General features: G+C 39.2%; 1 protein-coding gene across 4 annotated transcripts; it reads left to right on the forward strand.

Moving 5' to 3' along the window:
- Nucleotides 1-996: 996 nt before the first annotated feature.
- LOC124274079 (tetraspanin-18-like) lies at nucleotides 997-27917 on the forward strand. 4 transcript variants are annotated; one of them, XM_046709407.1, is made up of 9 exons: nucleotides 997-1111; nucleotides 21281-21366; nucleotides 22722-22994; nucleotides 23880-23954; nucleotides 24157-24264; nucleotides 24815-25000; nucleotides 26140-26220; nucleotides 26978-27073; nucleotides 27698-27917. In XM_046709407.1, exons 2-8 carry the CDS (start codon nucleotides 21304-21306, stop codon nucleotides 27050-27052), a joined length of 861 nt encoding a protein of 286 aa, XP_046565363.1. In that variant the 5' UTR covers nucleotides 997-1111; nucleotides 21281-21303; the 3' UTR covers nucleotides 27053-27073; nucleotides 27698-27917. The 4 variants fall into 4 exon arrangements, with proteins under 4 accessions (XP_046565363.1, XP_046565357.1, XP_046565375.1 ...); XM_046709401.1 differs by having other exon boundaries at nucleotides 1008-1115; XM_046709419.1 differs by having other exon boundaries at nucleotides 1008-1114; nucleotides 21286-21366.
- The last annotated feature ends 77 nt before the right edge of the window (nucleotides 27918-27994 follow it).

Genomic DNA, 27994 nt, shown 5'->3' on the forward strand with positions numbered 1-27994 from the left:
CTTGTCATAAGAGGCGACTAACGGGATCGGGTGGTCAGGCTCGCTGACTTGGTTGATATATGTCCCAATTGCGTAGATTGATGCTCATGCTGTTGATCACTGGATTGTTTGGTCCAGTTCGATTATTTACAGACCGCCGCCATATACTAGTAGCTGGAATATTGCTGAGTGCGGCGTAAAACTAAACTAACTAACTTTTCACCCCAACAAGCTGTCCTCATGATATGAGTAACTGATGTTCAAAGCGCCGTTAAACAAGATTCAATCACCCATTTAAAATTGGTAGTAAAAGAATGAAATGTACAAAAACAACAAATAAAAATATTAATCTTTTCCCCAAATAATGCAAATAAATACGCATTATGAAACGGAGTCGAACTGACCAGACAAGCGATAATAAAACTTGATGTAATCTATCGTACAGACCCTGAAATACATATACCTAATAAAGCCCATGCAAGTCTAGAATGTGTGGCAATTTTTGATTTCCACAGTTTCTAGAAAATGAAGAAAGTCACTGGGCGCCTTTTTGTTATATTTTATCTATTTAATTTAGGAACTATTTCTGTAAAATATGTATATTTCAGGCTAGGTGTTGGCCTTCACTTCAAGTCACAATATCTAAATTGGACCATAGCGTTATATGTATTTTCTGTTGTATACTGTTTCACACCTTAATTCTGGCATGAATTTTGACACAAAAGGAAAACAATGAACACGTCTGGCCCGTGTGATATTTGTTGGCCATTCAATAAAGCTGTGAAACAGTTTTGTCTTCCTTTGCAAACAAGGCATTGACTAGGTCAGTGATGTTACACCGCCGAAGACTCTCGAACCATCAACACGACTCCGTCTCGTTTGAACACCGCATGTCCCAACACACTCTTATTCCGCGAAATACCTATTGTGTTATGTTCATGCATTAATTTGACAACAGGTTGGTTCTCCGCTGGGGGTCTTAAGCCTTGATACAATCAATCCCTTGATTATCGACCGATTCGCACATGCGCAGAACTAATTGGAACGTCGTTAGCGCCAGCATTGTTGTGTGGACTTGACAAGGAATGGTCAGACCCATCTTGGAGTTATTCTGAGCAGATTTTCGACAAAGGTAAGTTCACGTTTAGCTTATGGTACGTTGTGTCAGTCTACCTGTGTGGCATCCTTTGATGTTACCGACAAAACGAGGTGAAGATATAGACAGAAGATACAGGTAGAGATGACGATTGATCATCCCTCGAACGTAGGTAGTCGAGACACGGAGCAGCATGACCTAAATAGATCACCTGGGATACCCGATAACTCTGCGGTTTGGGGACGATCGTTATACGCGGAACATACATGTGTTTTTACCTGTGTATAATATGTAATTAATGCTATGGCATGTACCTAATATTTATGACAAGAAAATGCTAGAGAGAAAGAGAGAGAGAGACAGACAGAGAGAGAGAGAGGGAGAGGGTGCTCCTTGCTCAGGACAAGGAACCACCTTTAAAATCGATATACTTGACTTAACCATCACCTCAACATTAATCAAGGGGGCCACCGTCCCGAGATGAATGTTATATTTTTATATGTCGGATAGTCAGTGTGCTTAACTGAATTCTAACCGAAGTAAAGATATTGGCACGATATGACTAAATTCACCTGTTTAAACATGTCAAAAACTGTTAACAATAAATGTCATTGCATTGGCATGGCCGCAATGAGATTGACATAAGCCGTATAAGTATGTAGGTACATAATCGTAATCCTCTTGTGGCGTGTTTCAGTAACACTTCAATATACCCCGAAAAACTACGCCGCACCCCCCTCACATTGTATCTACAGACTGTACGTAACTTGTGCCGTGTTCACAGACATACGTACCTCTTTATACCGCTTGTCTTCCCAATATGAGGGGACCGTTCGTGATTTATGGTTGGGGGGGTCTGATGATGATTTTATGGAGAAGCATGTATACAATGTGAATGACCCCCCCTACGTTGTATGAACAAGTTAGTCCCCCCCTTTGTCTTGTACAAAATCTATGCCCCCACCCCCCATAATTTTTAAGCATAACTTTTTAATATTTTTATGTAGAAAATTGATGGACACCCCCATCCCCACCTCAACCTCCCAGAGCATTATGGGTGAATCCCCACCCCCACCCCACCCCTGAACATCACCATCACCCCTAGCCATGAAATATGAACGGTCCCTAACCTTGGCTACAGTATTGAACCAAGCAAGGACATCTTCTTTGATTGGCATTCTGGAAGTTTAGGAAACGAAGAATGAGGACAATTTTAATGGATATGCATGTTCTTTATGATGTATAAACGTCGCCTTTGCAGAATAAAGAAGCTGTATATCCATAAAAAATGTCCTCATTCTTCAAACAATGTCAGTTGTCGTTCCTTCGCTTGCTCTATATGACACTGTTCCCGTTATAACACAGCTTCACAACACATGATCAGTGTCGTCTAACTGCTACCATGGCAACGTTTCATCAACAAGCACATATGCATTACCGTTATCGTCACGCGCAACATAACTTTAAATCCATACTTGTTTCGGTAATCTTCGTCAAGCGGTTTTAACAACGCAAAGAGAAACCTGTGTCAATACCGTTGTATTGATAAAATCACAAACTTGACAGATCGTTACGGATTGAAATGTATGTCAGTGTATGATCATCAGCACAGAACGAGAGACATTGAAAGGGGCGTGTTTCTCAGCCCGATATTTGTCACTGATGCAGACATTCTTTCCAAGAAGCGATGAATTATGTAGGGACACTTCGGCTATTGTTGCAATCAATAGAATGGTGCGTGCCAACCGTGTGGGGCGGTGTTGTTTTGTATACTGAACCCTTGAAGATGACGGTAAAATTAATCTTCAGCAACCTGATGTTTGTCCCCAGAGACGACTAACGGGATCGGATGGCCACTCTCACTGACTTGGTTGATATATGTCATCGTAGGTTAACTATGTAGACCGATGCTCATGATGTCAATCACTGGATTGTCGGGTCCAGATTGGATTTTTTTGTCAGATGGCCTGATTATTGCTGAATGCGGCGTTAGAAACAAAAACAAGTTAACAAAGTATTGTAGATGGTGTGTAAATGATTCCTCATCTGCATGTGAATAACAAAACAAGGATGATGATGATAATGATGATGATGATTATGATGATGATGATGAGCAAACATACATGTACATTTATGTCATATTATGTAGATAGGGTAATGTTTCTCCATGTCGTCCTGTGATATTTCGAGGCTTCTACGGGTTTTAATTTTTTTCTTTACATTTCCACGTCGCACTGGTGGAGAGTCACTGTCATAATAGCTGTGAATTGTCTTTCATTCTGAAAAAAGATGTTTATGTATTTTCATCAAACATTCCTTGTTCATTTGAGCGGAATGGTAAATATACTACTATCTACAACAGTTAAAATAGCTCGCACCAACTCTGGACTCCTTTAAAAGCCATCTCAAAACGCACCTTTTCATTCAGTTCTATGACAGCTCACTCTTACTGTACATATTGTTTTAATTGTAGCGCCATGAGCATGCTTACGAGTGTGGATTTGTGCGCACTATAAATAGGCACTATTATTATTATTATTATTATTATTATTATTAAAACAAGTATTGGATTTGTGTAGATCAAAATGTTGCATTTGCTCCGTTTTGTATGCAACGGTCGTAACATTAATCGAGACTTAACATTCATGAATTATGTAGATTTATCAGCAAGCGTCCACGTTATAATACATGGAGTTGACAGTTTATGTACAATGTTGGTAAACATGAAGTTTCTTTCCGATCCAAAATATAAGCGCAGTATTAAAATGGTGTTACAATACCACCCCTTTATCACCCACTGTACAGACTGCTTAATGTGTCCTGTGAAGAACCGGGTAAGAAGGTTCCAGGGGCGGTGTGGTAGCCTAGTGGTTGAAGCGTTCTCTCGTCACGCCGAGGATCCTGGTTCGATTCCCCACATGGGTACAGCGTGTGAAGCCCATTTCTGGCGTCCCCTACCGTGATATTGCTGGGATATTGCTGAAAGCGGCGTAAAACTAAACTCACTCACTCCAGATGTCCTATGTTTGCCTTAGGCGGCGACTAACGGGATCGGGTGGTCAAGCTCATTGACTCGGTGGATGTATGTGACCACAGGCCGATGTCCCACATGTCAATCAGTGTATAATATACTCTAGACACGATTATTTACAGCCCACGTCATATATAATATTGTCGAGTGCGGCGTTAAACAAACAAGCAAAACAAACAAACTGCTATATGGGTTTGGCGAAATCTGAACCACCCTCTTCAATTCTCAACCCCACCTGCCCATGCGTCAGAGACCCGGTTTCCATGCTTTGATCTGTTATACATAGCTAATCCCCAAACTACACAAACATGCACTTGTAGGTAAACACGGTGCGTGATTGTTTCTAACGTCAATTGCCCCGTTCATATACAGTCGTGTGTTTACTTAAAGGCAGTAAACACTGATATTCGTGAGGCTTGCATGAAACTTGTGGTAGCGTTATGCAGTCACTCAGTTCGGTTGTATCGATACCCTTGTCTTTCATTGTTAAGGGGTTTCTTTGCGGTATTAGGGCTGCGAAACTGCCAACATTCAGCCTAGTTAAGTGTTCCCGAGTCCTGCGAACTTATGAATAAATTGTCTTTAAACGAAAGCGTTCATACATTCACACGTGTATTATGCAAATGTTTTATATTTTATTCTAAATGGTATTATATGAGGTAGTGACATTATTAAGGCACTTTTAACGACACTACAGCATTACACCTATTCGTGCTCATAATTGATATCTGATTGTCTGTGTAGAGACGAACACGCAAACCACTGGCCTATCAACGTCCTATTAGACAGCTAATGTGTAATTATATTTGTGCACTTTCAAAAGTATTGTCAGATATAATAAACATTAAAAATTATTATTGGTGTATTTTTGTTAATAATATGACATGCAAAGCGGCTTTCGTTAGTTGCAGTACTTGGGATGAGACAGTTTTACGAACTTTTCGTATTTAGTCAGACCGTATGGTGGTGCAGTGGATGGGGTGTCTGCTCGAAGATTGGTCGGTAGTTCGATTCTCTGGTCGCACCTTACCAAAAGACGTCAAAACGCGTTAAATGGTGCTAAGTGGAAAAAAAGGCCTAGTCTGTTTGGATTCTAAATAATGGTTTAGTTTGGTACCCACTTGGTGTAGCATGTTAGTGGACCAGCACTGCGCTGATATGTAAGTGGACCAATCTTAAACATATTACTAAGCCCGAGTTGTCAGATGTTTCCAAAAGGACTTGATCTAAAGTGACACATCTGGTGCTTTTGGATTACTTTCCCAAAATCGACGTAAATGTTTGGAAAAGAGTTTTTACAGTGATATATAAGTCACAGATATTCCTATTATGTTGCCAAAACACCACAGATATCGTACCCAATTGCGAAGTTGCCAGTCAAAATCACAACACTTTTCAAATAATCCCAAAACACCAGGTGTGTACTTTCTTTTAAACGTCAGTTTAGACTACTATATATAGTTGACAGGCTTCCACTTGTTGTCTATATAACAGATGTTTCAGTCTTAAATCTGACGTTGAACTTCACCCTACCTCACCCACTTACCTCACCACCTCACCCACTAGGCCAAGTAACCAAACCGCCATGTCGCGAGGAGGGTAAAACACCGTTAAATAGAGGAATATATGCAACAGGAATATACTTCCAAAACCCACGTATCTGGTAAGTTACGACTTGCAAAATATCTGTACATAAATATTAAACTGTAAATAAATTGTAAATGAATTAACTTAGGACATACAGGGTTTAACATAACCCTAGTAGTCCGAACACCCATTATTCCTGACGGTTAACCTATAGCAAGAATAATGAATCAAGGGTGGTTTGTTATATATTAGTTACGAGAACAGGCTGTATATTTTCATACTGGTGTCATACAGTCTGAGAGAATTATTGTAATCTATGCTTACTGTAGCATAACACGTATTTTAGGTTGCATCCATATAGAACAGGCAATTAGTTCAGCCAGCAGAACACGTGGCCTATTATCTGTAAAGCATAAATTATTAGGTGCGATGGAGAGTGTCGGGTTCGTACCACGTTAATGACTCTGTCATATGATATGTTTCGGGGTATTCCTCTATTAGCTGGCTCTGTATACCTGTTTTGCTGCTGTAATGAACCACACAACGAGGTTTTATCTGGGTACATAAACACGCGCCACTAACTTGATAGGAAGAAGAAGAAAATTAGTTTATTACCGTAGTACCCCTTCATAATACAAGACTTTTAGTTAAAAGAAATATCCGTCAATTTAGACCTATGAGACACGAGTATACAGTATATAATACATGAATAAAATACGATACCACGATTGAGTTGAGTTAATTATTAGGGTTAAGTACGGTATTTGAGCCGCCTTTCATACATGTTAAAACACCTGCCGCCTTATTAAAAATATTATTTTGCATTATAGCAAAAAAAAAAGGTCTGGAGGAGACAGTAGTGACAATGAATTATTGTTAATTGTATTAATCATATCAACACGGATATCTTCATAAAGACTACATTTCATCGCCTCCTTAAGTGACATTTAGAAGCTGGTATGATGAAGAGGAACACTCTTTATGGATAGACAACTATGTTATTGCAATAGATGCTCGGCTTCTTCATGTGCTTGATAATGATATATGTTTTGTAAATAGATAAGGTTTTATAATTGGTAGTTTAGATTATCAACTTCGATTGTTAGTGGCTGTACCCTCAAAGGGGTTTGAAGTATTGTAAAATTATTGTCCTCCTGAGAGGGTACGTAAGTCCCAACACATTTAGAGTAAATTTAGGCTTGCCAGGTTTTTAATCGTAGAATATGTGTGCTTTTAATTTATGGCTAGATTTCTCTTCTGTCGCCAATGGCTGAAGGGATGGTGTAAATCCAACTAGGGTCCATGCAGGTAGCAAAAGTAATGTAAGTCCCCATGGTCCCTGGTATGGTGATCTACCTTCAGTTATTGGCGATTTATAGCCCATTTTTACACTGTCTTGTTTTTCTCCTATAGTTAAAACGTTTTAGATTTAATTACTAGTTTTACATACATATATGTGATATTCTAGTTGTTTTACTGTCCTTTGTCGGCAGGTTTTTTATAATATACATATATTTCATTTCAATATCAAATGTTCTCGTCACGATATGGCTGAAATATTGCCGATGTGACGTTAAATATTAACTCACGCACTCACTCACTCATTTGCTTGATAACGGTGTTTCATCGGGAAATGAAATTCATCTTCAACACATTTGCAAATTCGATCCTCGAAAGGTATAGGGAACTCCTGAATCTTCCTAGTTCGATCCTAGGGATTCTGTATGAATCCTACATACAGTTCATCTGCTGTGAGGGGCGGTGAGGTGGCCTAGTGGTTCAGGTGTTCCCGCGTCACGCCGAAGACCCGGGTTGGATTTCCAACATGGGCTTCATACATTGTGCTCATGTAGGGAATTTGGTCTTCAGCGTGACGCGCGGGCGCTCTAACATTATTGTACCCCAATGATGAATAGAAATGTTTACATACCACATGAACTGGGATCTCAACAACCCCATATCTAAACATGAACATGAACTCAAACACGCACGCACACACGCACGCACGCACGCACACACACGATGGTGCGCGTTTGTGGTTCAAGTCACCAATCCCCTACTTGACTGCCATATGTTCAAAGGCTGCCTGTTTCCTAATCCTCCTTTCACCTGATGAAGGAGAAAGAATATACTCCGAAACGTCTTGTCCATCACAATAAAGAAGCTGACATCCATATATAGAAGCTGACATCCATATATAGAAGCTGACATCCATATATAGAAGCTGACATCCATATATAGAAGCTGACATCCATAAACTTCTCGCCTTTATGTGTATTCCTTCTAAATGCCCCTCCAAGACTATATGTTTGTTTATCCCAAAATTAGTGAACGCGGACATTTTCGCTAGATATAACGGTACCCACAGAAAAAGGCGATCTCTGTACACACACAGACACAAGATGAGTTATGATCAAACATGCACGGAGGTAAATATTTAATTGACGGGATTCGTGACAAACATCCTGTCATGCACGGTAAACACAAACCAGGCCACCCGGTACAACACATGCCGACATACCTCTAGCAGTTCATGTCACGTCAGCGTCCCAGGTGTAATACAATATGTCTTGAATGCTACTAGTCAGGACGTCTGTACCATTTGCTTGTTGATTTATTGTCAGGTAATTGATTTGTATAACATACTAAGTACATCACATTGTCTGCCTGTGTGTTCTGTTTAACTTGGAGGGGGTTTGTGTGTATATACTTATATACTTAGTCTTTTATGTTTGTGGGGACGTAATGGCAAGGGTATTGATGTTTCTGAGATGATATACGCGTAGTGCAATGCGCTTTTTTAAACAAATGCCATTTTTACTACCCAAGTTAGCTTATTGATAGACGTTAGACTATGCACAATATGCAAGTCTTAGTTTTCAAGGTCACCTGTTGTTTAATCTGAAAGTCACGATGGCGGTTGAAAATAGTTCCGGCAGAAATCATTACACGTATTTTACTAGAGTGACCTACTGAGTTGTATTTTGAGATCCATATCGTGTTACATCTTGAATATGGATTTATTCTTGTCTGATTTATTTATGGGGACATTTAATGGTTCAGGGTCTCGTGTCTAGCTCATTCTGTCGACATATGCGTAGTAACCGTGAAACATATTTTAGTTTTAATAGTAATTTTCTGAATGTCATTTGTGACAGGTTCCTATCCCAATCTGTATGTGTCACTGAGGATGTATATAGATGTAATGTAAAATCATGTGTACATGACACGCAGTAAGAGTTGCGCTTTGACACGTCCTGTTGATAGGATGATGAGCATTGGAGGACTGACTGACTGACTGAGTATGGTTTTACGCCGTTTTTAGCAATATTCCAGCAATATCATGGCGGGGGACACCAGAAATGGGCTTCACAAATTGTACCCATGTGGGGATTCGAACCCGGGCCTTCGGCGTGACGAGCGAACGCTTTAACCACTAGGCTACCCCACCGCCCCGAGCATTGGAGGAGGACCCCGTGAAATGTAAAATTGTGCAAAATATAAGCACACACACAGAAATACACAGACACACAGACAGACAGACAGACAGACAGACACACACACACACACACACACACACACACACACACACACACACACACACACACACACACACACACACACACACACACGCACATATACAAAAAACATACAACAACAAAAACATAGAAGCACACACAAAACTCCACAGCCAGCCGGCCAGACAGACAGACAGACACATACACGCACATAGACAAAAAACCAACAAAAAACAAAACAACAACAACAACAACAACAACAACAACAACAACAACAACAACAACACAGGAGCACACACACAACACACCACAGACAGACAGACAAACACACTCTCTCTGTGACACAAACAATATTTTCATGAGGGTAGAAACATAAAGATATCATTGGAAAGAAATCCATGTTACGTCACTCCTGTGATAGATGTTCTTTAACAATACCGTACTTCCTCAATAAATGCAGGTAGACAAGTATATGTGTCAATCTTACAAATAATTCACGTTCATCATCACTCTACAACAGGGAACCCACTACGGAATACAGAGACACAATTACCCTCTTTGTCCCTGAACGGGATCTCCATTGCACAACATCCGCAATAACACTGTATAATAGATGAAGAGACATTGATCAACGTGGTAGTGTACATTCATTACAGGGAGCTGAATACTGGTCTTACAAGTCAATCTGAATAGATCATTCTCGCCTTGTCTTCTGAACTGAAGTCTGTCTCATTATTTGAAATGTTACAACTGTCTTTACCTCAATATGACTGACGTGAAGACATTTTTCTCCATTATTATAAAACGAGCCATCATCATGATGATGATGATGATGATGATGATGATGATAATGATGATGATGTTATATTTGTCTTTACCTCAAATACAAAGGTCACCTGTCGTTCAGAATTTAATCTAAATATCACGAGGTTAATTATGACGCCTGAAAATAGTTCCGGCAGAAACTCTTACTTGGATTTCGCTGGAGTGACGTATTCAGTTATATTTTTAGATGTTTGTTGTGTGACATCTTGAATTATTTGTTTTTAATCCCGACTGTTTTAGTGATGAGAACATTTGATGATTCAAAGTTAAACCGCTTAAACATCTTTTACTTTTAATAGTCATATTCTATACGTCTTTTGTGTCGGTTTCCTGTACATCTCTGCATGTGACGTTATGGATTTACACAAATATAATGTAAAGTCATGTAAACAGTATGACACACAGTAGTAGTTCGGCTTTGACAGGTCTACAATTTGTTGATAGGATGATGATGATTTGCATTGGATGAGGGCTCGGATGAAATGTGAAATTGTACAATACATAAGTACTCACAAAACACAGACACAAACAGACACACACGCACACACATAAATATTAACAAACAGCCCCACGCACACGCACGCACACGCACGCACACACACATACGCCAACACATTAATATAAACAAACAGACTCCCCACCACGCACACACGGAGACGCACACACGGAGGCACATACACATGCACGCATGCACGCACGCACGCGCGAGCGAGCGCACGCAAGAGAGCGAGAAACATTGTCTCTTTCCGTTTTTCTCTGTGACACAAACATGGGTAGAAACGTAAACATATTATTTAAACAAAATATCCATGTTACTTCACACGAGATTCTGTTCTTTTTTAACAAAACAAACAAATCACACAGTACTTCATCTGAGTTCTTCACTAAATACAAGTAAACAGGTATATGTGTCAATATTACAAATAATTCACGTTCATCATCACACTACAACAGGGAGCCCACTACGGAATACAGAGACACAATTACCCTCTTTGTCCCTGAACGGGATCTCCATTGCACAACACCAGCAATAACACTGTATAATAGATGAAGGAGAGACATTGATCAACGTGGTAGTGTACGTGTAATACAAGCGACCACTGGCTTTACAAGTCTATCTGAATAAATCATTCTCGCCTGAAGTCTGTGTCGTTATTTGATATGTGACAAATGCCATTACTATAATAAGACGACATCAGCACAAAAATGTCATTTCGACACGGTTTCAAGAAGTTTTAATTAAATTCATTCAGAAATGAACAACGATTGAAATATGTTACCATCTTGTTTTCTAATCTGAAATCTATCTCACCATGTGAAACGTTATATAACAACTGCCTTTACTCCAAATACGACTGACATGGAAACGCATTTTACATTATCATAAAACAAAATTACGGCTGGTATAAACATTTCCATCGTCATGATTACGATCAATCTTGAAGCTATTAATAAACAGTTCCATCAAACTGATCACGATCAAAACTGAAGCAGTTAATAACCGTTTCCATCATCATGATCATGGTCAAAATGAATGCTTCTAAAACATTTCCATCATCAATATCATCATCAAAATTTAGGCTGTTATAACCGTTTCCATCATCATGATCATCATCAAAATTGAAGCTGTTAATGACCGTTTCCATCATCATGATCAAAGTAATGCTCCTAAAAAACTTTTCCATCATCATGATTAGGATCAAAATTTGGGCTGTTAATAAACGTGTCCATCGTCATGATCATGATGATGGAAAAGTATTTTAACAGCCATAAACCTGTTTTATAATAATGTACAATTTGCTTTCATGATTTATTTAGATTAAATTGTTAGACAGCTATTGTCGCTTGTACTGACTGTACACAACCACGTGGTTTAATGATCACCATCGTCATCATATATTCACGACGAGTAGACCATCGTTCCATCACATGTTTACACTTTGCTTGTTTCACATTTTATATTTATTGTTTTCAAATTATTGGCATGAAAAATATACTAAGCCAAAATCTATTCTAGTGGTTGGGTAGTTCACACATTAGCAGATACACAAGACATTTCTGGGGAGTCATGTAATAAAGAGCGTGTTACATAGCACCTCCGTTACGGGTGGAATTTTACCAAGCACGCCTCACGCATAGGACTCTTCGAATAATTCCAGGAACATCAATCATACTATGTGTAAGCGGCCTCCCGCTCTGTGGAATGCCTGTCAGACTGTCAATGGTAGCAATTGTTAACTCTTAATGATCATTTAATGATTTTTATAACTGTTGAATTGACACTTCAGATTTACACACGGTGCTTTGGTAGACTATCACTGATCCGTGCCTAACAACCGCAGATCGAATATTCCAGTGCTTGTTTCCGGTATGGCAGAATCTATTTAAGTGATACCTGAGGCTGAATGAGTTCGTTGTTGCTGAAACAGTTTTTTTCTTCTACATCACTGTCTGTATGTGGGGCGGTGGGGTAGCCTAGTGGTTAAAGCGTTCGCTCGTCACGCCAAAGACCCGGGTTTGATTCCCCAAATGGGTACAATGTGTGAAGCCCATTTTTGGTGCCCCTCGCCGTGATATTACTGGAATATTGCTAAAAGTGGCGTAAAACAAGACTCACTCACTCACTGTCTGTGAGGAGTCAATCACTTAGGTGAGATTCATGAGCATGACGTGATGGATACAAACCTGCCTCATGTCACGTCACGTCACGTGGTATTGCTGCTACATAGTTATTGGTTGGAATATAAGCGTAAACCTTACTCACTCAGTAACTCAGTCAGTCACTCACTCACTCGGGCGGTGGGGTAGCCTAATGGTTAAAGCGTTTTCTCGTCAAGCCGAAGACCCGGGTTCGATTCCCCACATGGGTACAATGTGTGAATCCCGTACCTTGTGACCCCTGCCGTGATATTGCTGGAATATTGCTGAAGGCGGCGTAAAACTAAACTCACTCACCAATACCCACCCACTCACTCACTCACTCACTCACTCACTCACTCACTCACTCACTCACTCACTCACTCACTCACTCACTCACCGGCGCACCCACTCACTCACCTAATCGCCAGCACACAAAGTCAGCCGTCTAACCACTAAGTCATCGCGACTTGTGTATCAGTACTTTAGTGAGAATGTGTAATCCTAAATATAACATTTGTTAATTGTATATGTATACTTTCTTCTGTCCGGTACTGTATTTACACATAGGTACAGTCTACGAAGAAGTTGTTCAGATATTATCCAACTTAGACGTGAACACCAGTCGACTGGTAATGGTACACGTGACACTACCCCGGATAACAGGCTTTATTGTGTGAACCTGAGCGGTTTATTTCACAATAAGCATTTGTGGCAAAGCGGGCACCGACACGCACGTCTCGTTTAGCTTCTCTATTCATTACGAACACCAGCAGAGACTGGACACAACGTCGATGTGACGTCAATAAACACAATCAGTTCTTTTCCTGTGTTGCGGTAAACGAACGAATTTCCATATTTACCCGTTTTGTGTCTCAAAAACAGGTTGAATTTTTTCTAAAAGTATAGCCTCTCTTTTAATTACAATAGATAATGATCATTTCGAGAAGTTTCGAAGATTTCCTACCCGTGAAGATCCGGGTTAGAATTGATCTTCAGTAACCCATGCTTGTCGTAAGAGGCGACTAACGGGATCGGGTGGAAATGCTCGCTGACTTGGTTGACACATGTCATTGGTTCCCAATTGCGTAGATCGATGCTCATGCTGCTGATCACTGGATTGTTTGGTCCAGACTCGATTATTTACAGACCGCCACCACATAGCTGGAATATTGCTGAGTGCGGCGTAAAACTATACTCACTCACTCATTTTAGGTTTTCCCTTTAAGCAATATATTCTCCCCATCAAAAGTTTAGACTCACTAGTGTAAATATAGACACATACTTCAGTCAACTCACTCTAAACTAAATTTTGCAAAATATTCCATACTGTTTAAAGGAACTGTTTACACATGAACTGATGTATTGTAAAACAAATTCGTGACTTTGAAAAGATTATTGTCATGAGTTAAAACAATGATGAAACTGAGTGAAAATTGGCGAAATTTAAACAAAAGTTACACCACAACACAGCTGTTCACATACACTATATTTGCACATGTTTTTCAGCAATTTAATCCATGATCCAGTTGGTTCCCCGAAGTTAGTGTAGAAATTCATCTTTGATGTAACCTCACATATATGCATAACATATAGTGAGTGCTTTAAGCGAGTCTAAACTTTTGATAACCAAGGCGATACCCACACCTCAACATATTATAAATACATGTACTCGTGCGATAGAATGAAGCCGAGGAATCTGGGGCGATGATGAGCCACACTCGTACAGAGTTGCGTTCCTTGGACATACCAGAATCTCATGCTCCTATGTTGGAATACCATTATATTATCCTGATAGATGGTTATACCTTATTCTCATTCAAGGGTTTTAAGCATCAAATATATCCTCATGATTTCACCGAAATTACAAACACACGCAAGACCTGGGAAACTTCGGGCTTTCCTCCCATTTTCAACTGACCGTGGTATAAATGAAATATTCAATTCAAATATTCAAATATCTTAATGATTTTGAAAAGAAATGGGCCATGTATCGAAACTTAAGTCATGAAAAGACATGGTTTAATCACTTATTGGGTATGAATGTGTGAAAGAATGAATTATTTTTTTATATAACTTTTTATTATTTTAGTTTTTAGTTTTTTTAATTTGTTTATTTTTCTCAATTCCTGTACAATGGATATACATCATGTATGCCTCATCTAGCATCTTTACAGGAATAAAAAAATGAAATAAATAAATTATGAATGAATGAATGAATGAAATATTGTGAAATACTCGAACCACTGGATATGTGACTCATCCAACGTACCCAATCACGTGACGTATGCCACTGACAATCACATGGTATAAACCATTCTACAGTTCCTTTATACTCCGTCTTCGTCAAAGACCAAAACAGACAGCTATGCTCTGTCATATACCAAAACCCTGTTCGTAAATACCTTCTCATTTGCTATTAGCATGTACCGGCTATGTGAAGGTATATCCGCATTATCCGAGTGCTTAATGACTCGGCGTTCTCGATAATACCATTATTGAGATTAAACCTGGTCTTTATATAGACGGGCGTTCTGTATTGTGGACGACATTAGACCATATGAACCCGTTAACGTCTGCATTCAATGGTGTGGGGAGCCAGCATGGGGATCTATTACCCGTGAAGGGTACATAATCAATGCACGTAGGAGCATGACGTTCAATCCCAAGGCTAAAATCGTCCACTGGTTATTTCATTGATTTCTCCATGGTAAAGTAAACACACGACCTTTCGGGCGTTTCTCATATCTGGTCAAAACATCGTTATCGATTTCTGAAGAATCTTTGTTAATAATTCATCTTTTTAATGCGCTTCCGTGACAGACCGTCCGAGGTACGCTGGTACGTTTACACTAAGGACTCACGTATAATCGATTATAGGGCTTTGGGAATTAAACCTTGCATAATGTTTCCTCTTATTGGTCAATATATGTTGACCAATATTTTAAGTAGATGAAACAACTCTTCATATAGATAGCACCCGACGATATAATAACAGATTTGATTCAAACTCCACATTTTAAGTAGATGAAACAACCTGAATTAGAGTAATCTGAAAACTTTTTGGAAGAGATGAGATAGCACTTTTAAAGATGTGATAATAATAAGGAGTGACTTGTAAGCAAATGATTTTACGCCGCTTTTAGTAACATTCCATCAATATCACGGTGGGGACACCCGAAATGGGTTTCACAATTCTCATGCCGAAGACCGCCGCTGTTAGTAACATTTCCAATATCACGGTGGGGACACCAGATTCAATGTGCCGAAGACCTGGAACGCTTTAACCACTAGGCTACCCCATCGCCCCAAGGGAATAATAAGGTTTTCTTGAGAGGGATTTAAAAGTTGGGGCTCTAAGAAAGACAACAAATGGTACTTGAACCTACACCGACACGTCGCTCCCACTGTGATAAAGACGCTGTTCATCCACATATTGCTATCCTTCTACAATAATAGGTGTTATTGCGAATATCTGGATTTAACAAGAGGCGTACAGCGAACACCCGGTGTAACAAGAGATGTATCAGAAACACCCGGTGTTACAAGAGAGGCATACAGACACCCTGGTATAACCAGAGAGCTAAACATAACAATCGGGTACAATATTTATGGTACAACGAAGACCCAGGCAAAATGCAAAAGGTACAGCTAATATCGGGTATAGCAGGAATGGCTGTGGTTATACAACGACGTATGTCATTTACATGTGTAGTATCGGTATTTCTCCGTCCATTCATTCATTCTTTCTTTCATTCATCGGTATTTCTCTTTACATTCATTCATTCATTCTATCCTGTTGAAAATAATCACCTCTGCCACATTTTGTTCCAATGAGGCTTTTTGAAAAGTGTAACTACAAGTATAATCAAAAAGTCTCATTACAACAAAATGTGGCAGACCCTTCTTTTGCACAAAGAAATCTTTGAAGCTGTAATTATTGAATACAAGATACACAAATTGTGCTATGGAATCACCTACAGTGATTTATAAACCCGGAATCGAACAAATGGGTTCCCAAAATTGAAATGGAACGTAATGAACCTACGGCTAACAAAGCACAACATCGAAACTTTATATAATTTAGTTCCATATTATTCCGTGATAATTTCACGGAAACATACACCCCACAACCTGCCTTTTTAAAAATGGTTTAAACAATTTGATTACAATTCATAATCATAACTAAGTTTTTTTGTACGATTCTGGTTGTATCGTAAACATGTATTCATGGATGACTATCAAAATGTGATCAGAGGTACAGATAGGCTGCGTATCTGCGTAAATTCTGCAAATATTTATGTGAGAACTCAATCCCTACCATGTCTATTGCGTACAAGTACGCTTGAATTTCAGTAAATATTCAATACATGTAAACTTACATGCGTTCACACAATAATGTCATATCTTACCTTGCGTACCGTGGATAGAAACACATATCTGAGGTATACTGATAAGTTCTATTTCAGGACATTAACTTGGCAACTTGCAGTCTTTCTTATCGTTTCTCACATTATTACAGATAAAATATGAATAATAAACACTAACATTTAAAATCTATTATATTTTTACAATTAGGGACCGTTCATAATTTATGGTTGGGATGGGGTGGAGGGTGGGGTGATGTTGATGATTTTCATGGAGAAGCATGTACAATGTGAATGTCCCCACCCAAAATTTATGTACAAAATAAGTGACCCCCTGCTTGTCATGTACAAAATTAATGACCTCCCCTCCCCTTCCTAATATTAAACATACTCTTATGTACAAAATTGCTACCCCCCTAGTACATGTGCACAAAATTGCTGAACCCCTAGCTCCCCAGAACAAAATGGGTGACCCCCCCACCCCCCCTTTAAAATCATGATCACAATACTATTCATATTGATACCGTTATTTAAGGCAATGACGTTCTATGTACTATTCCCTTTGAATAGAATAGTAGTGCAATAATATATACTCATATCTTTAGGCAAAAACGTCAACAGATACTCGTGCGTAGCATTAGCGTTTTAAGGTTTGTTTACTTCAAGCATGCTAAAAGTACGTCCACAGTGAACCACTGTCGTTGTCCACAGCACCTAATAGCTTCAGCGGTGAATACAGATCGTGTTGATAGGGTTCAATCAGGTGTGACAGTTGTTGACGTCACGAGGTCAGTCGAGGTACTATTTTACAACATACCCGGCTATATAACCGCGGTGAGACACCAGCACACACACAAAACACCGTTCACCTGCGGCGACCCTGACGGAATATATCCTAAACGTTTTGTGTACAGGTAAGTTGAAAATTGAGCAGAGTGATAATACAATTTGATCGATTTACATACCCATTGAGACCCTTCTCATACGCAATGTGCAGATGTGTATTATTACGTGGACAGTTATACAATAATTTCATCGCCTTTCTGTCTGAGTTGCTAATAAAAAAGAGTTATGTGAACCTGTATTGATGGGTTGTACTTTTTGTACGGTTGAATGCAGGTTGTATTTCTGTATATGGCTTTGGAAGACAACCACGACAGTAAATCCTCCTTACGGGAGGTGAATGAAATAATGATTTCTGATTTCCACTCGAGTGGTGATAAATTAACATAACTCAAGCTGCTTTATTATTCTGAAGGAATGTTGTAATCGACTCTGATGTCATTGTCAGCTGAATGTACCCCGGGGATAATGAGTGAAATAGAACTGACGAGTGAAATGGTGAATAGTACAGGCTCGTCGTTGTGGCCAGTTAAAGATGAACGAGACTCCAGGAAAATGGCAACCCCTGCATTTCTCAAAGTTTATGATGAAACTAAGTCCAAGAGTAGATGGTAATCATTATTACATGTGGAAGCTGCGGTGGCTGAGTGGGTTAGATGGCTGAGTTTGTGCACTGCCGATTAGGTGTCTGACTCTGAGAATGTGGGTTCGAATCCCGGATGAGATTCAACCCGTCCAAGTTGCATCAATTCGAGGTTACCTCCAATAATATGCTACACCACGAAATATTTGCTTTTAAACCCTACTCGCTCACTTTCTAACAAACAACATCCGCATTCACCCCCACCCCCACCCCACCCACTCACCAAGCCCCCATGAACAGCAGCAGACCCCTTAACGATTCCTGGTAGAGGTTTCATGCTGACAGTTATCAAGCTACTTGGCATACGAACAGCAAAGTTTATTATTTATAATTAACTATCTAAATTACATTTGTTAGTCCAAAAATAAAACAAGCGAACGTTTGCTGGTTTCGAAACGTCTACAAAGTGTACAAAGGTTGTGACGTAACAAATCAATTGTTCATCATGATAAGCGGATTAACGTGGTTCGATAGACCGGCCGACCGATTAAGAGTGACATCATCACGTGATTCTGAAACAACCTTAACGATTTGCTGAGTAATATTTCCGAGTGAACAGGATCTCACAAAAAGCTCGGATATTATTTCTTAAGAGGCTCATGAGTTTTTAGGCTGAGATTTCTAGATAAAGTCATTCCGCGAAACGTTTATACGGGTAAGTCGTTGTGGCTTTGTACCTTAAGGTCATTAGCACTGGGAGTGGAATCAACACATACAAACAGCCCAATCTCCATAGCTTCCGACAATAGCTTAAACACGCGGCAGTGACGACCATGTGTTCGAACAACAATGACAATTCAGAACGCGGTGCCCCTACGCTCGCTCTTTCCAGTCAGCAGTTCTAACACGTTGACATCAAACTATTATCAAGTGGTCGGACTTAGTACTTGGCAACACACTGCCGAGTATATTCCCCGTATTGTGTCGTGTTTGATAGAATGCCAAACCTTTATGTTTGTGTCGCTGTACCAATACACGACTATTTTTGGATTTGAGTCACTCGCTGACCGTGATATATAACTCAATCATGACTCGATTGGAACTGTTTGTAAATCATGAAGAGATTTTCAAAGGGCCCTTCAGGAGGTTCTCAATGGGAGTTTCAAACTGAGACGACAAATATACAGCAATGATCTGTTAGCTTGTCAGCTGTCCTTCTATACAAAGGTGTTGACCATCTATAAGGCGAAGGGCAGGAGTAACCGATTTAACACTATGTCGTCATTCTTAGCGTCATCACTGACGTCATGTGAAGTGAGCCTTTCCCTATATACCACTCCACTCCATTTGTATATTATACGTTTAGTTATCAGTTCGGGGAACTCTGATAATCTCAAAACTTTTAAATCTGCTGTGGAGGTACTGCAGGGAACGACTCAATACATATGTATTGATACTTTGATCAGTATCCATCTGTTGTACTGGAAATATTACACATCTGGGTCAGGGCGGTAGTCCTAGTGGTTAAAGCGTCCGCTCATCACGCCAAAACCCGGGTTCGATTCCCCACATGGGTACAATGTGTGAAGCCCATTTCTGGTGTCCCCCGCCGTGATATTGCTGGAATTTAGCTAAATGAGTGAGTGAGTATGGTTTTACGCCGCTTTTAGCAATATTCCAGCAATATCACGGCGGGGGACACCAGAAATGGGCTTCACACATTGTACCCATGTGGGGAATCGAACCCAGGTCTTCGCGGTGACGAGCCAACACTTTAACCACTAGGCTACCCCCACCAACCGGAATATTGCTAAAAGCGGCGTAAAACCATACTCAATCACTCACTCACTAATAACTCATCTTCACAACACTTGTTACCTATCAATGAAATGGGTTTCTACTGAAGTTTAAAAAAGTGGTAATACTGTAACTACGTAAATTGCTGTTGATTTGTGTCGAAGTGGGTATTACTACGGTTATAACGAACTTAAATAAGTGTTCCCTTCGAGTTCGTTATAAGTTTTAGTTTACTGTATGTCCTGAAACAATATTACAGATATGTATGAGGTGGGAACGTATCTAGTCTCACGTGTAAAGCACTTTACTGGATGAGTGAAGTGAGGAGAACAAGTTGTCTCTTAATACTTACTTTACGGCATTTTCATTTGTATGAAGAAACACACTGTAATCTTTCATCTCTTGTCCTTGGTGAAAGAAGGACTTCACTTCAAGGAACAGACTATAATCTAGATCTGTTCGTTGTAATAAACTATCGCGCAAAAGAAAGTATTCACCAATGTCCGACGGGAACACCTGAAAGTTGAGGTGTTCCTTTATTCTTTTCCAGAATTTCACCCACAGTGCTATACAAAGCTTGTGAAGAAACCTGAAAAAGAATAAAGGAACACCTGTACTTTCAGGTGTTCTCTTATTCGTTTCCATGAGTATATATGAAACAAATATATAATCGTTATACGATGTACACGCATTTGATATGGGTATCTCATATCATAGTTGTGTTTTGGACTTTAAGTTTGCACCGATTCGGTGACAGATTTTAACCTAGTAACGTTTGGATAACATTTGTAATTGTATTGTCAAATTCCGTTTTCAAGTGAATATTTTCTTTTGGCCGGCAGTGTAGTATCTCCCAGAATGAAACCTCACCTTCGCAACCAAGCGAAAGCTCATCTGGCTTCCAGAAAGAAACTCACCCGGATCCTGAAACGAAGCTCACCGTGGTTTAGTGAAAATGTTTTGCAAAAACAGATTTTGTTGTAACAGCTTCATCATGGCCTTAAACTTGTGTTACAGGTACTCACACGTAAGCCGCAATCATGTGTAAGTGTTTCGAGGTCATCGGCAGGATTGTCATCGGCATCCTCAGCGTCATCTTCGCCGTAAGTAACCGTTGATCTTGTACAGGATATAAGTGAAATGCATGCATAACAGTTGTACTTATAGAGGGATGTATATGTAGTGAAATGTATACATAACCGTTGTACTTATAGAGGGAAGTATATGTAGTGAAATGTATACATAACCGTTGTACTTATAGAGGGAAGTATATGTAGTGAAAAGTAAAAAACCGTTGCATATATAAAGGAAATAAATGTAGTGAAATGCATATATAATCGTTGTACTTATAGAGGAAGTACATGTAGTGAAATGTATACATAACCGTTGTACTTATAGAACTATATGTAGTGAAATGTATACACCCATTGTAATACAGAGGAACTATATGTAGTGAAATGTATACATACCGTTGCACTATATAAAGGAAATAAATGTAGTGAAATGCATAACCGTTGCATACAGAGGAATCGTTGTATACATATAGAGGAACTAACTGCACATGTAGTGAAATGTATACATAACCGTTGTACTTATAGAGGTAAACTGTTGCACTTACAGAGGAACTTTAACTGTAATGTACATAACCGTTGTACTTACAGAGGAACTAACTGCAGTGAAATGTATACATAACCGTTGTACTTACAGAGGAACTAACTACTGCAGTGAAATGTATACATAACCGTTGCACTTACAGAGGAACTAACTGCAGTGAAATGAAATGCATTTGCACTGAGGAACTAACTGCAGTGAAATGTATACATAATTGTTGTACTTACAGAGGAACTAACTACAGTGAAATGTATACATAATTAACCGTTGCACTTACAGAGGAACTAACTACAGTGAAATGTATACATAACCGTTGCACTTACAGAGGAACTAACTGCAGTGAAATGTATACATAACCGTTGCACTTACAGAGGAACTAACTACAGTGAAATGTATACATAACCGTTGCACTTACAGAGGAACTAACTGCAGTGAAATGTATACATAACCGTTGCACTCACAGAGGAAATAACTGCAGTGAAATGTATACATAACCGTTGCACTTATAGAGGATCTAACTGCCGTGAAATGTATACATAACCGTTGCACTCACAGAGGAACTAACTGCAGTGAAATGTATACATAATCGTTGCACTTACTGAACAACTAACTGAAGTGAATTGTATGCATAACCGTTGCCCAGATACCGGAACTAAATGTACTGCTATATGTTATTAACAGCTGCAACTAACAGGAAGGAATGTATATCTGATGTACTTATTTTAAGAGTCAAATATGTCGTTTACTTTTAATGCACCTTTACCTGTGGTATATATGTGCATATTGTAACCCAAGTATATGACGTACCAAGTGGTATGTATATGTATGTTCATGTGTCGTGTTGCAGATCCTGGGTTTCGTGCTGCTGGTATTTGGTATTATGGTGAAGGTGCAATCAGATGTCATACAGAATTTGTTCCAAACGCTCATTACTATGGCGAAAGAACAGGCTTCGGCTGCCATAGGCTCCGGTTTCGATCTGCCTACCGACAACTTCAACATCAACGACCTTGTGGGCGGCCTCGCTATCGTCTTCATCATCATCGGTATTATCATGCTGTTTATTGGAGTACTTGGCATAGCAGGAGCGTGCTGCATGGTGAAGTGTATGATTGTGTTGGTGAGTTGATTTGTTGGGTACGAAGTTTTCACCTTGGTCATACAAGTTCATTTGGACGTATACCGATTACAAGATACATTAGTAAACGTCCGTGTGATTACTATAATGACTTCAACACTGGTTATTCAAGTACTTATATTGAAATTAATACATGCCATACCCGTACGTACATTGATAGCTCAACAGCGGTCGTACAAATACGTATGACGTACATGTACATGTATATTGAAGGCTAAATAATGTTTATACAGATACGTAAATTGGCAGCTATACACGGTCAGGCAAGTACGTTTGACGTATATTGAAGGCTAAATAATATTCATACAAGTAGGTTTGACGTACATTGAAAGGTAAATAGTAGTCATACAAGTACGTTTGACGTACATTGAAAGGTAAACAATGGTAATACAAGTACGTTTGACGTACATTGAAAGGTAAACAATGGTAATACAAGTACGTTTGACGTACATTGAAAGGTAAACAATGGTAATACAAGTACGTTTGACGTACATTGAAAGGTAAACAATGGTAATACAAGTACGTTTGACGTACATTGAAAGCTAGATAATATTCATGCAAGAACGTTTGACGTACATTGAAAGCTAGATATTATCCATATACAAGTACGTTTGGCAAACGCTGTAAGCTGAATATTATCCATACAGGTACACAATTAAAAGCTAAATAATATTCATATAAGAACGTTGGACATACATTGAAAGCTACATACTGATAATAAAAGTACGTTTGTCATTCATTAACATGTACACAATAGTTACACAAGTACATTTCACATATAGACGTATAGTGTACATTGTATTCAGCAGTGTCTGCTTGGAGTTGTTGCATTGGAAGGCGTTGCTGATGCTGTTTTATATGTTTCAGTATCTCATCGTTAACGTCATCTTCCTCATCAGCCAGATTGCTCTAGTCGCCATCGTCGCATCCAACAGAAGCATCGTAAGTGAATTAAACCAAACACGTGTATATTATATTTCTTTTTATAAAATAGTATTAACAATGTACACATAAAACCCATTATCATTGATCATGAATAAACGACGTACTCTAAAACACCCCGTAGATTTATATCACTTTTACATATGAATGTTATATTCAACGGTGGTGTCACAGCCGTAACATAATTCCATGTTTCTCTCAGATCACCGAACCTCCAAAAGCTGGGCTGAAGTCGTCTCTGCAACAGGAATACCAAGGCGTGAACGGCACCGACGTGACCTCCCTCTTGTGGAACGTCGTCATGAACGGGGTGAGACGCCGTACGGCGCTGATCAACTAAATGTTTAGTTTAACACTGTAATATAGATCGACAATAGCAGAATATCATAGTAGTTATAAACACCTCTGATGCACAGCAAAACAATATACATTTAAAGTGATGCTTTTCACAGTGACGCTTATTGATTTTTTACAAACATAATTGTGTCGAACTTAAGGGACCTGCGTAAATACTTCGAGTTATCAGGGCGGTGGAGTAGCCCAGTGGTTAAAGCGTTAGCTCGTCACGCCGAAGACCCGGGTCCGATTCCCACATGGATACAATGTGTAAAGCCCATTTCTGGTGTCCCCTGCTGTGATATTGCTGGAATGTTGCTGAAAGCCTGGTAAAACAAAACTAACTCACTCATGCACTCACTTCGGGTTATCCGAAATCCGACATAACGACGAAATTGAATAACGAGAGATACAAAAGGACAAGCTCTTACTTCGAGAAACCTCTTGACACAAAATTCGACACAATGGTATATATATAAATTCATGAAACCAGTGATGTTAGCCAGTTTTTTCTTCCTATTCAGCTGCAATGTTGCGGCATCGACAACTCACAGGACTTCACTTCAGCAACCAAATGGACAAGTGTCTGGGGCCCTGGGACAACGGCCAACTTCCAGACACCGGCAGCATGCTGTAAGTCGGGTCAGTTCACCAGCAGTGACCAGACATGTGCGACGGCCCCGACAACATCCAACAATAACAAGGACAGCGTGAGTTATCCATACATGGAGTCCATTGTGGTAGTGTTTGGGCCTATTCGATTATGCTAAACCGGTTTTGGTTTCTGGAAAACCATGCACTCGATTATGTCGAAACCTAAAACCGGGTTCTGAAACTTCGAAACCATCTCCGAGGCAGGTTTCGCAGTTTCGGTTTCGCGTTCTCTCACAATTAACATGGTGGAAACGAAGTTCAACTGATCTTGGTGGCAAAAAGAGCAGCAGTCTCTCTAACCAAAATAATGATAGAAATCAACTAAAAACTAGGAAAATATTATTTAAAACCCCAGTGTATTGAACATGACTATTTTATGTAACTTGTTTACATATAATTACTTGTAACAGTATAATTACATATACGCAAATATTTACCTCCAAAAGCATCTCATCTCTTTATTATTTCTTAATTCCCTGATAAAATGACAAAAAAATATTTCCTTCGGCAATGCTGTCATTCAATTCGTTTCACATATATAATAGCTGAGACAGTTTTTTGGTATCCATTTTGAAACCTGATGGTGAAACCATCCACTCGTTTATAAAACTAGACACTAGTTTCACTTTGAAACCATGTATCCGAAACTAGACACTCGTTTATAACAGGAGAAACCAGTTTCAGAAACCAAAACAATTTCGCAATAATTGAACAGGCCCTTAGTCAGAAGCCATTGATATCACAACGAGTTGTTGCAAAAGGAAATGTCTTGAAACAACGAGTTGTAAGATGAATGATATACGTGGCACGAGTACTGTATTGTTTTGTAACCAAAGAAATCCCTGAAGATCAGGGTTAGAATTGATCTTCAGTAACCCATGCTTGTCTCAAGAGTCGGCCAACGGGATCGGGTGGTCAGGCTCGCTGACTTGGTTGACACATGTCATCGTAACCCAGTGGCGTAGATCAGTGCTCATGCTGTTGATCACTGGATTATCTGGTCCAGACTCGATTATATACAGACCGCCGCCATGGAGATGGAATGTTGCTGAGTGCGGCGTTAAACTACAGCCAAACAAAATTGTTCTCTACAATCGACCATTTTAGCTTAGCATCGATGCACATGATCTATTCTGTGCGTGTGTGTGCGTGCATATATGATCATTATATTTTTATTATGACTTTTTTATTTCAGGGATGCTATGAGATGATATGGGACTTTATCTTCAAAGGCACAACTTTCATCATTTTTGCGTGCGCTGACATTGGTGGTTTCGTAAGTAAACTCACTCATTCAACTCAATATCAATTCATACCCCACATGGTAGTCTGTCTCACAGTCCCTGAACCACATTATTTTCCCTACAGCCTAGCCTTCCCTGTAGTGCTAAAGCCCTAAACGAAGCAAGTCTAGATTTCCCGAGGTTCAGGATCTGAATCTCTGGTCTCCCTAGGGCTCCTTTTCAATTTAAATGGGCTTGTTTGTTACTATCAAAGTTATATATATTCAGAGACTAAGCCTTAGTCTATTCACATAGGTGCAATATGTGAAGCCCATTTCTGGTGTCCTCCGCCGTGATATTGCTGGAATCACTTTCTTCATGAGATCATGATTAATGAACAAAGCAATATTTTTAATCAATATTCTATGAACCGTTTACAATAGCTGCTTAAACTGATGCTTGGAAGGTTGTTTCGTAAAATAACTTGTTATGTATTTGCTTCTGAGTTTACTATATTAATCACAAATTGGTATAACATTGTATTTGTCTTCATTGACTTATAAATTACAATATTTGTATGTTGTTAGTTTGTTATGACATTTTCGATTATAATAATTTAAATCAGATAATATTTCATTGAAAAAATTGGAATTATGCTAGCCTTTCATGATATGAGGTGTATATGGTTCACACGTGATGTTTTCTTTGAATAGAAATAAGTAAACCTACATGAACTATATTGGATTTTGTTATAAACAATCTTTGTTTCTTATCAAAAGTAAATTTAAGAAATAATGTTTGCTTTCACAGGCCCTCCTGTCAATCTTCGCCGGTATTATCCTGTACCAGATCCTTCAGAAAAACAAAGTCGGCAGCATGGCCTAGACAGATCACATCTAGACAGAGGTGAGTTATTCCATTGTCGATGTTAAACATGAATTCGGCTAGATAGATGAGACATTACGATGTTAAACATGAATTTGTGAGAGATTGACATTTGAGGAGATATTTGAGGTTTATCGTTGTTACATCTAGTCAGAGATGAGAAATTCCATAGTCGAGGTTAAACATAAATTTGGCTAGATATTTACAAGGTGAGAGGAGATAATTTGAGGTTGATCGTTGTTACATCTAGTCTGAGATGAGACATTCCATAGTCGAGGTTAAACATAAATTTGGCTAGATATTTACAAGGTGAGAGGAGATAATTTGAGGTTTATCGTTGTTACATCTAGTCTGAGATGAGACATTCCATAGTCGAGGTTAAACATAAATTTGGCTAGATATTTACAAGGTGAGATGAGATAAAATGAGGTTTATCGTTGTTACACCTTGTCATTATTTCGGCATATTAAGATTAGATCTGTCTAAATGTACATGACAGTTTCAGAAGCAGACCTATGATGATCGTTGAATTGAAGTTATTGATAGAATTGAAGTTACTGACTACCATCATTACCAATCCCTATACTTTATCAACCACCCACCAGCACAAGAATATGTGTTAATCTCCATGTGTTAATCTTGCAGAAACCCACACCCTGAGCAATGCTGTGATCTACCTCCGAGGCGGAAGTCTGTAGAATCTTGCTGTATTAACGTGAAGAAGTATTTTTATTGTACATTATGTTAAAAATGACTCTTGATTATTGTTGGGAGATATTCCAAGACATTCCAATCCTGACATCATTTACAGATATAGGGAAAGGGATGCCATGGTTTCCATCACAATCAACATTCACAGCCCCAAGGAAAGTTTTCAGAATGTTTTATGGTAGATATGTGGAGGACATTTCAAAATTTGATGCGTCAGTAACAAAACTGATA

The sequence above is a fragment of the Haliotis rubra genome, unplaced genomic scaffold, assembly GCF_003918875.1.
Source record: "Haliotis rubra isolate DU_JTF1 unplaced genomic scaffold, ASM391887v1 Scf104, whole genome shotgun sequence".
Classification (NCBI taxonomy): domain Eukaryota; kingdom Metazoa; phylum Mollusca; class Gastropoda; order Lepetellida; family Haliotidae; genus Haliotis; species Haliotis rubra.

Coding starts and splice junctions, on each gene's coding strand:
- LOC124274079 (XM_046709407.1), top strand. CDS start 21,304: ATGTGTAAGTGTTTCGAGGTCATCGGCAGGATTGTCATCGGCATCCTC. Junction 25,001..26,139: donor CCAACAATAACAAGGACAGC/GTGAGTTATCCA, acceptor TTTTTATTTCAG/GGATGCTATGAGATGATATG. Junction 26,221..26,977: donor GCGCTGACATTGGTGGTTTC/GTAAGTAAACTC, acceptor TTGCTTTCACAG/GCCCTCCTGTCAATCTTCGC.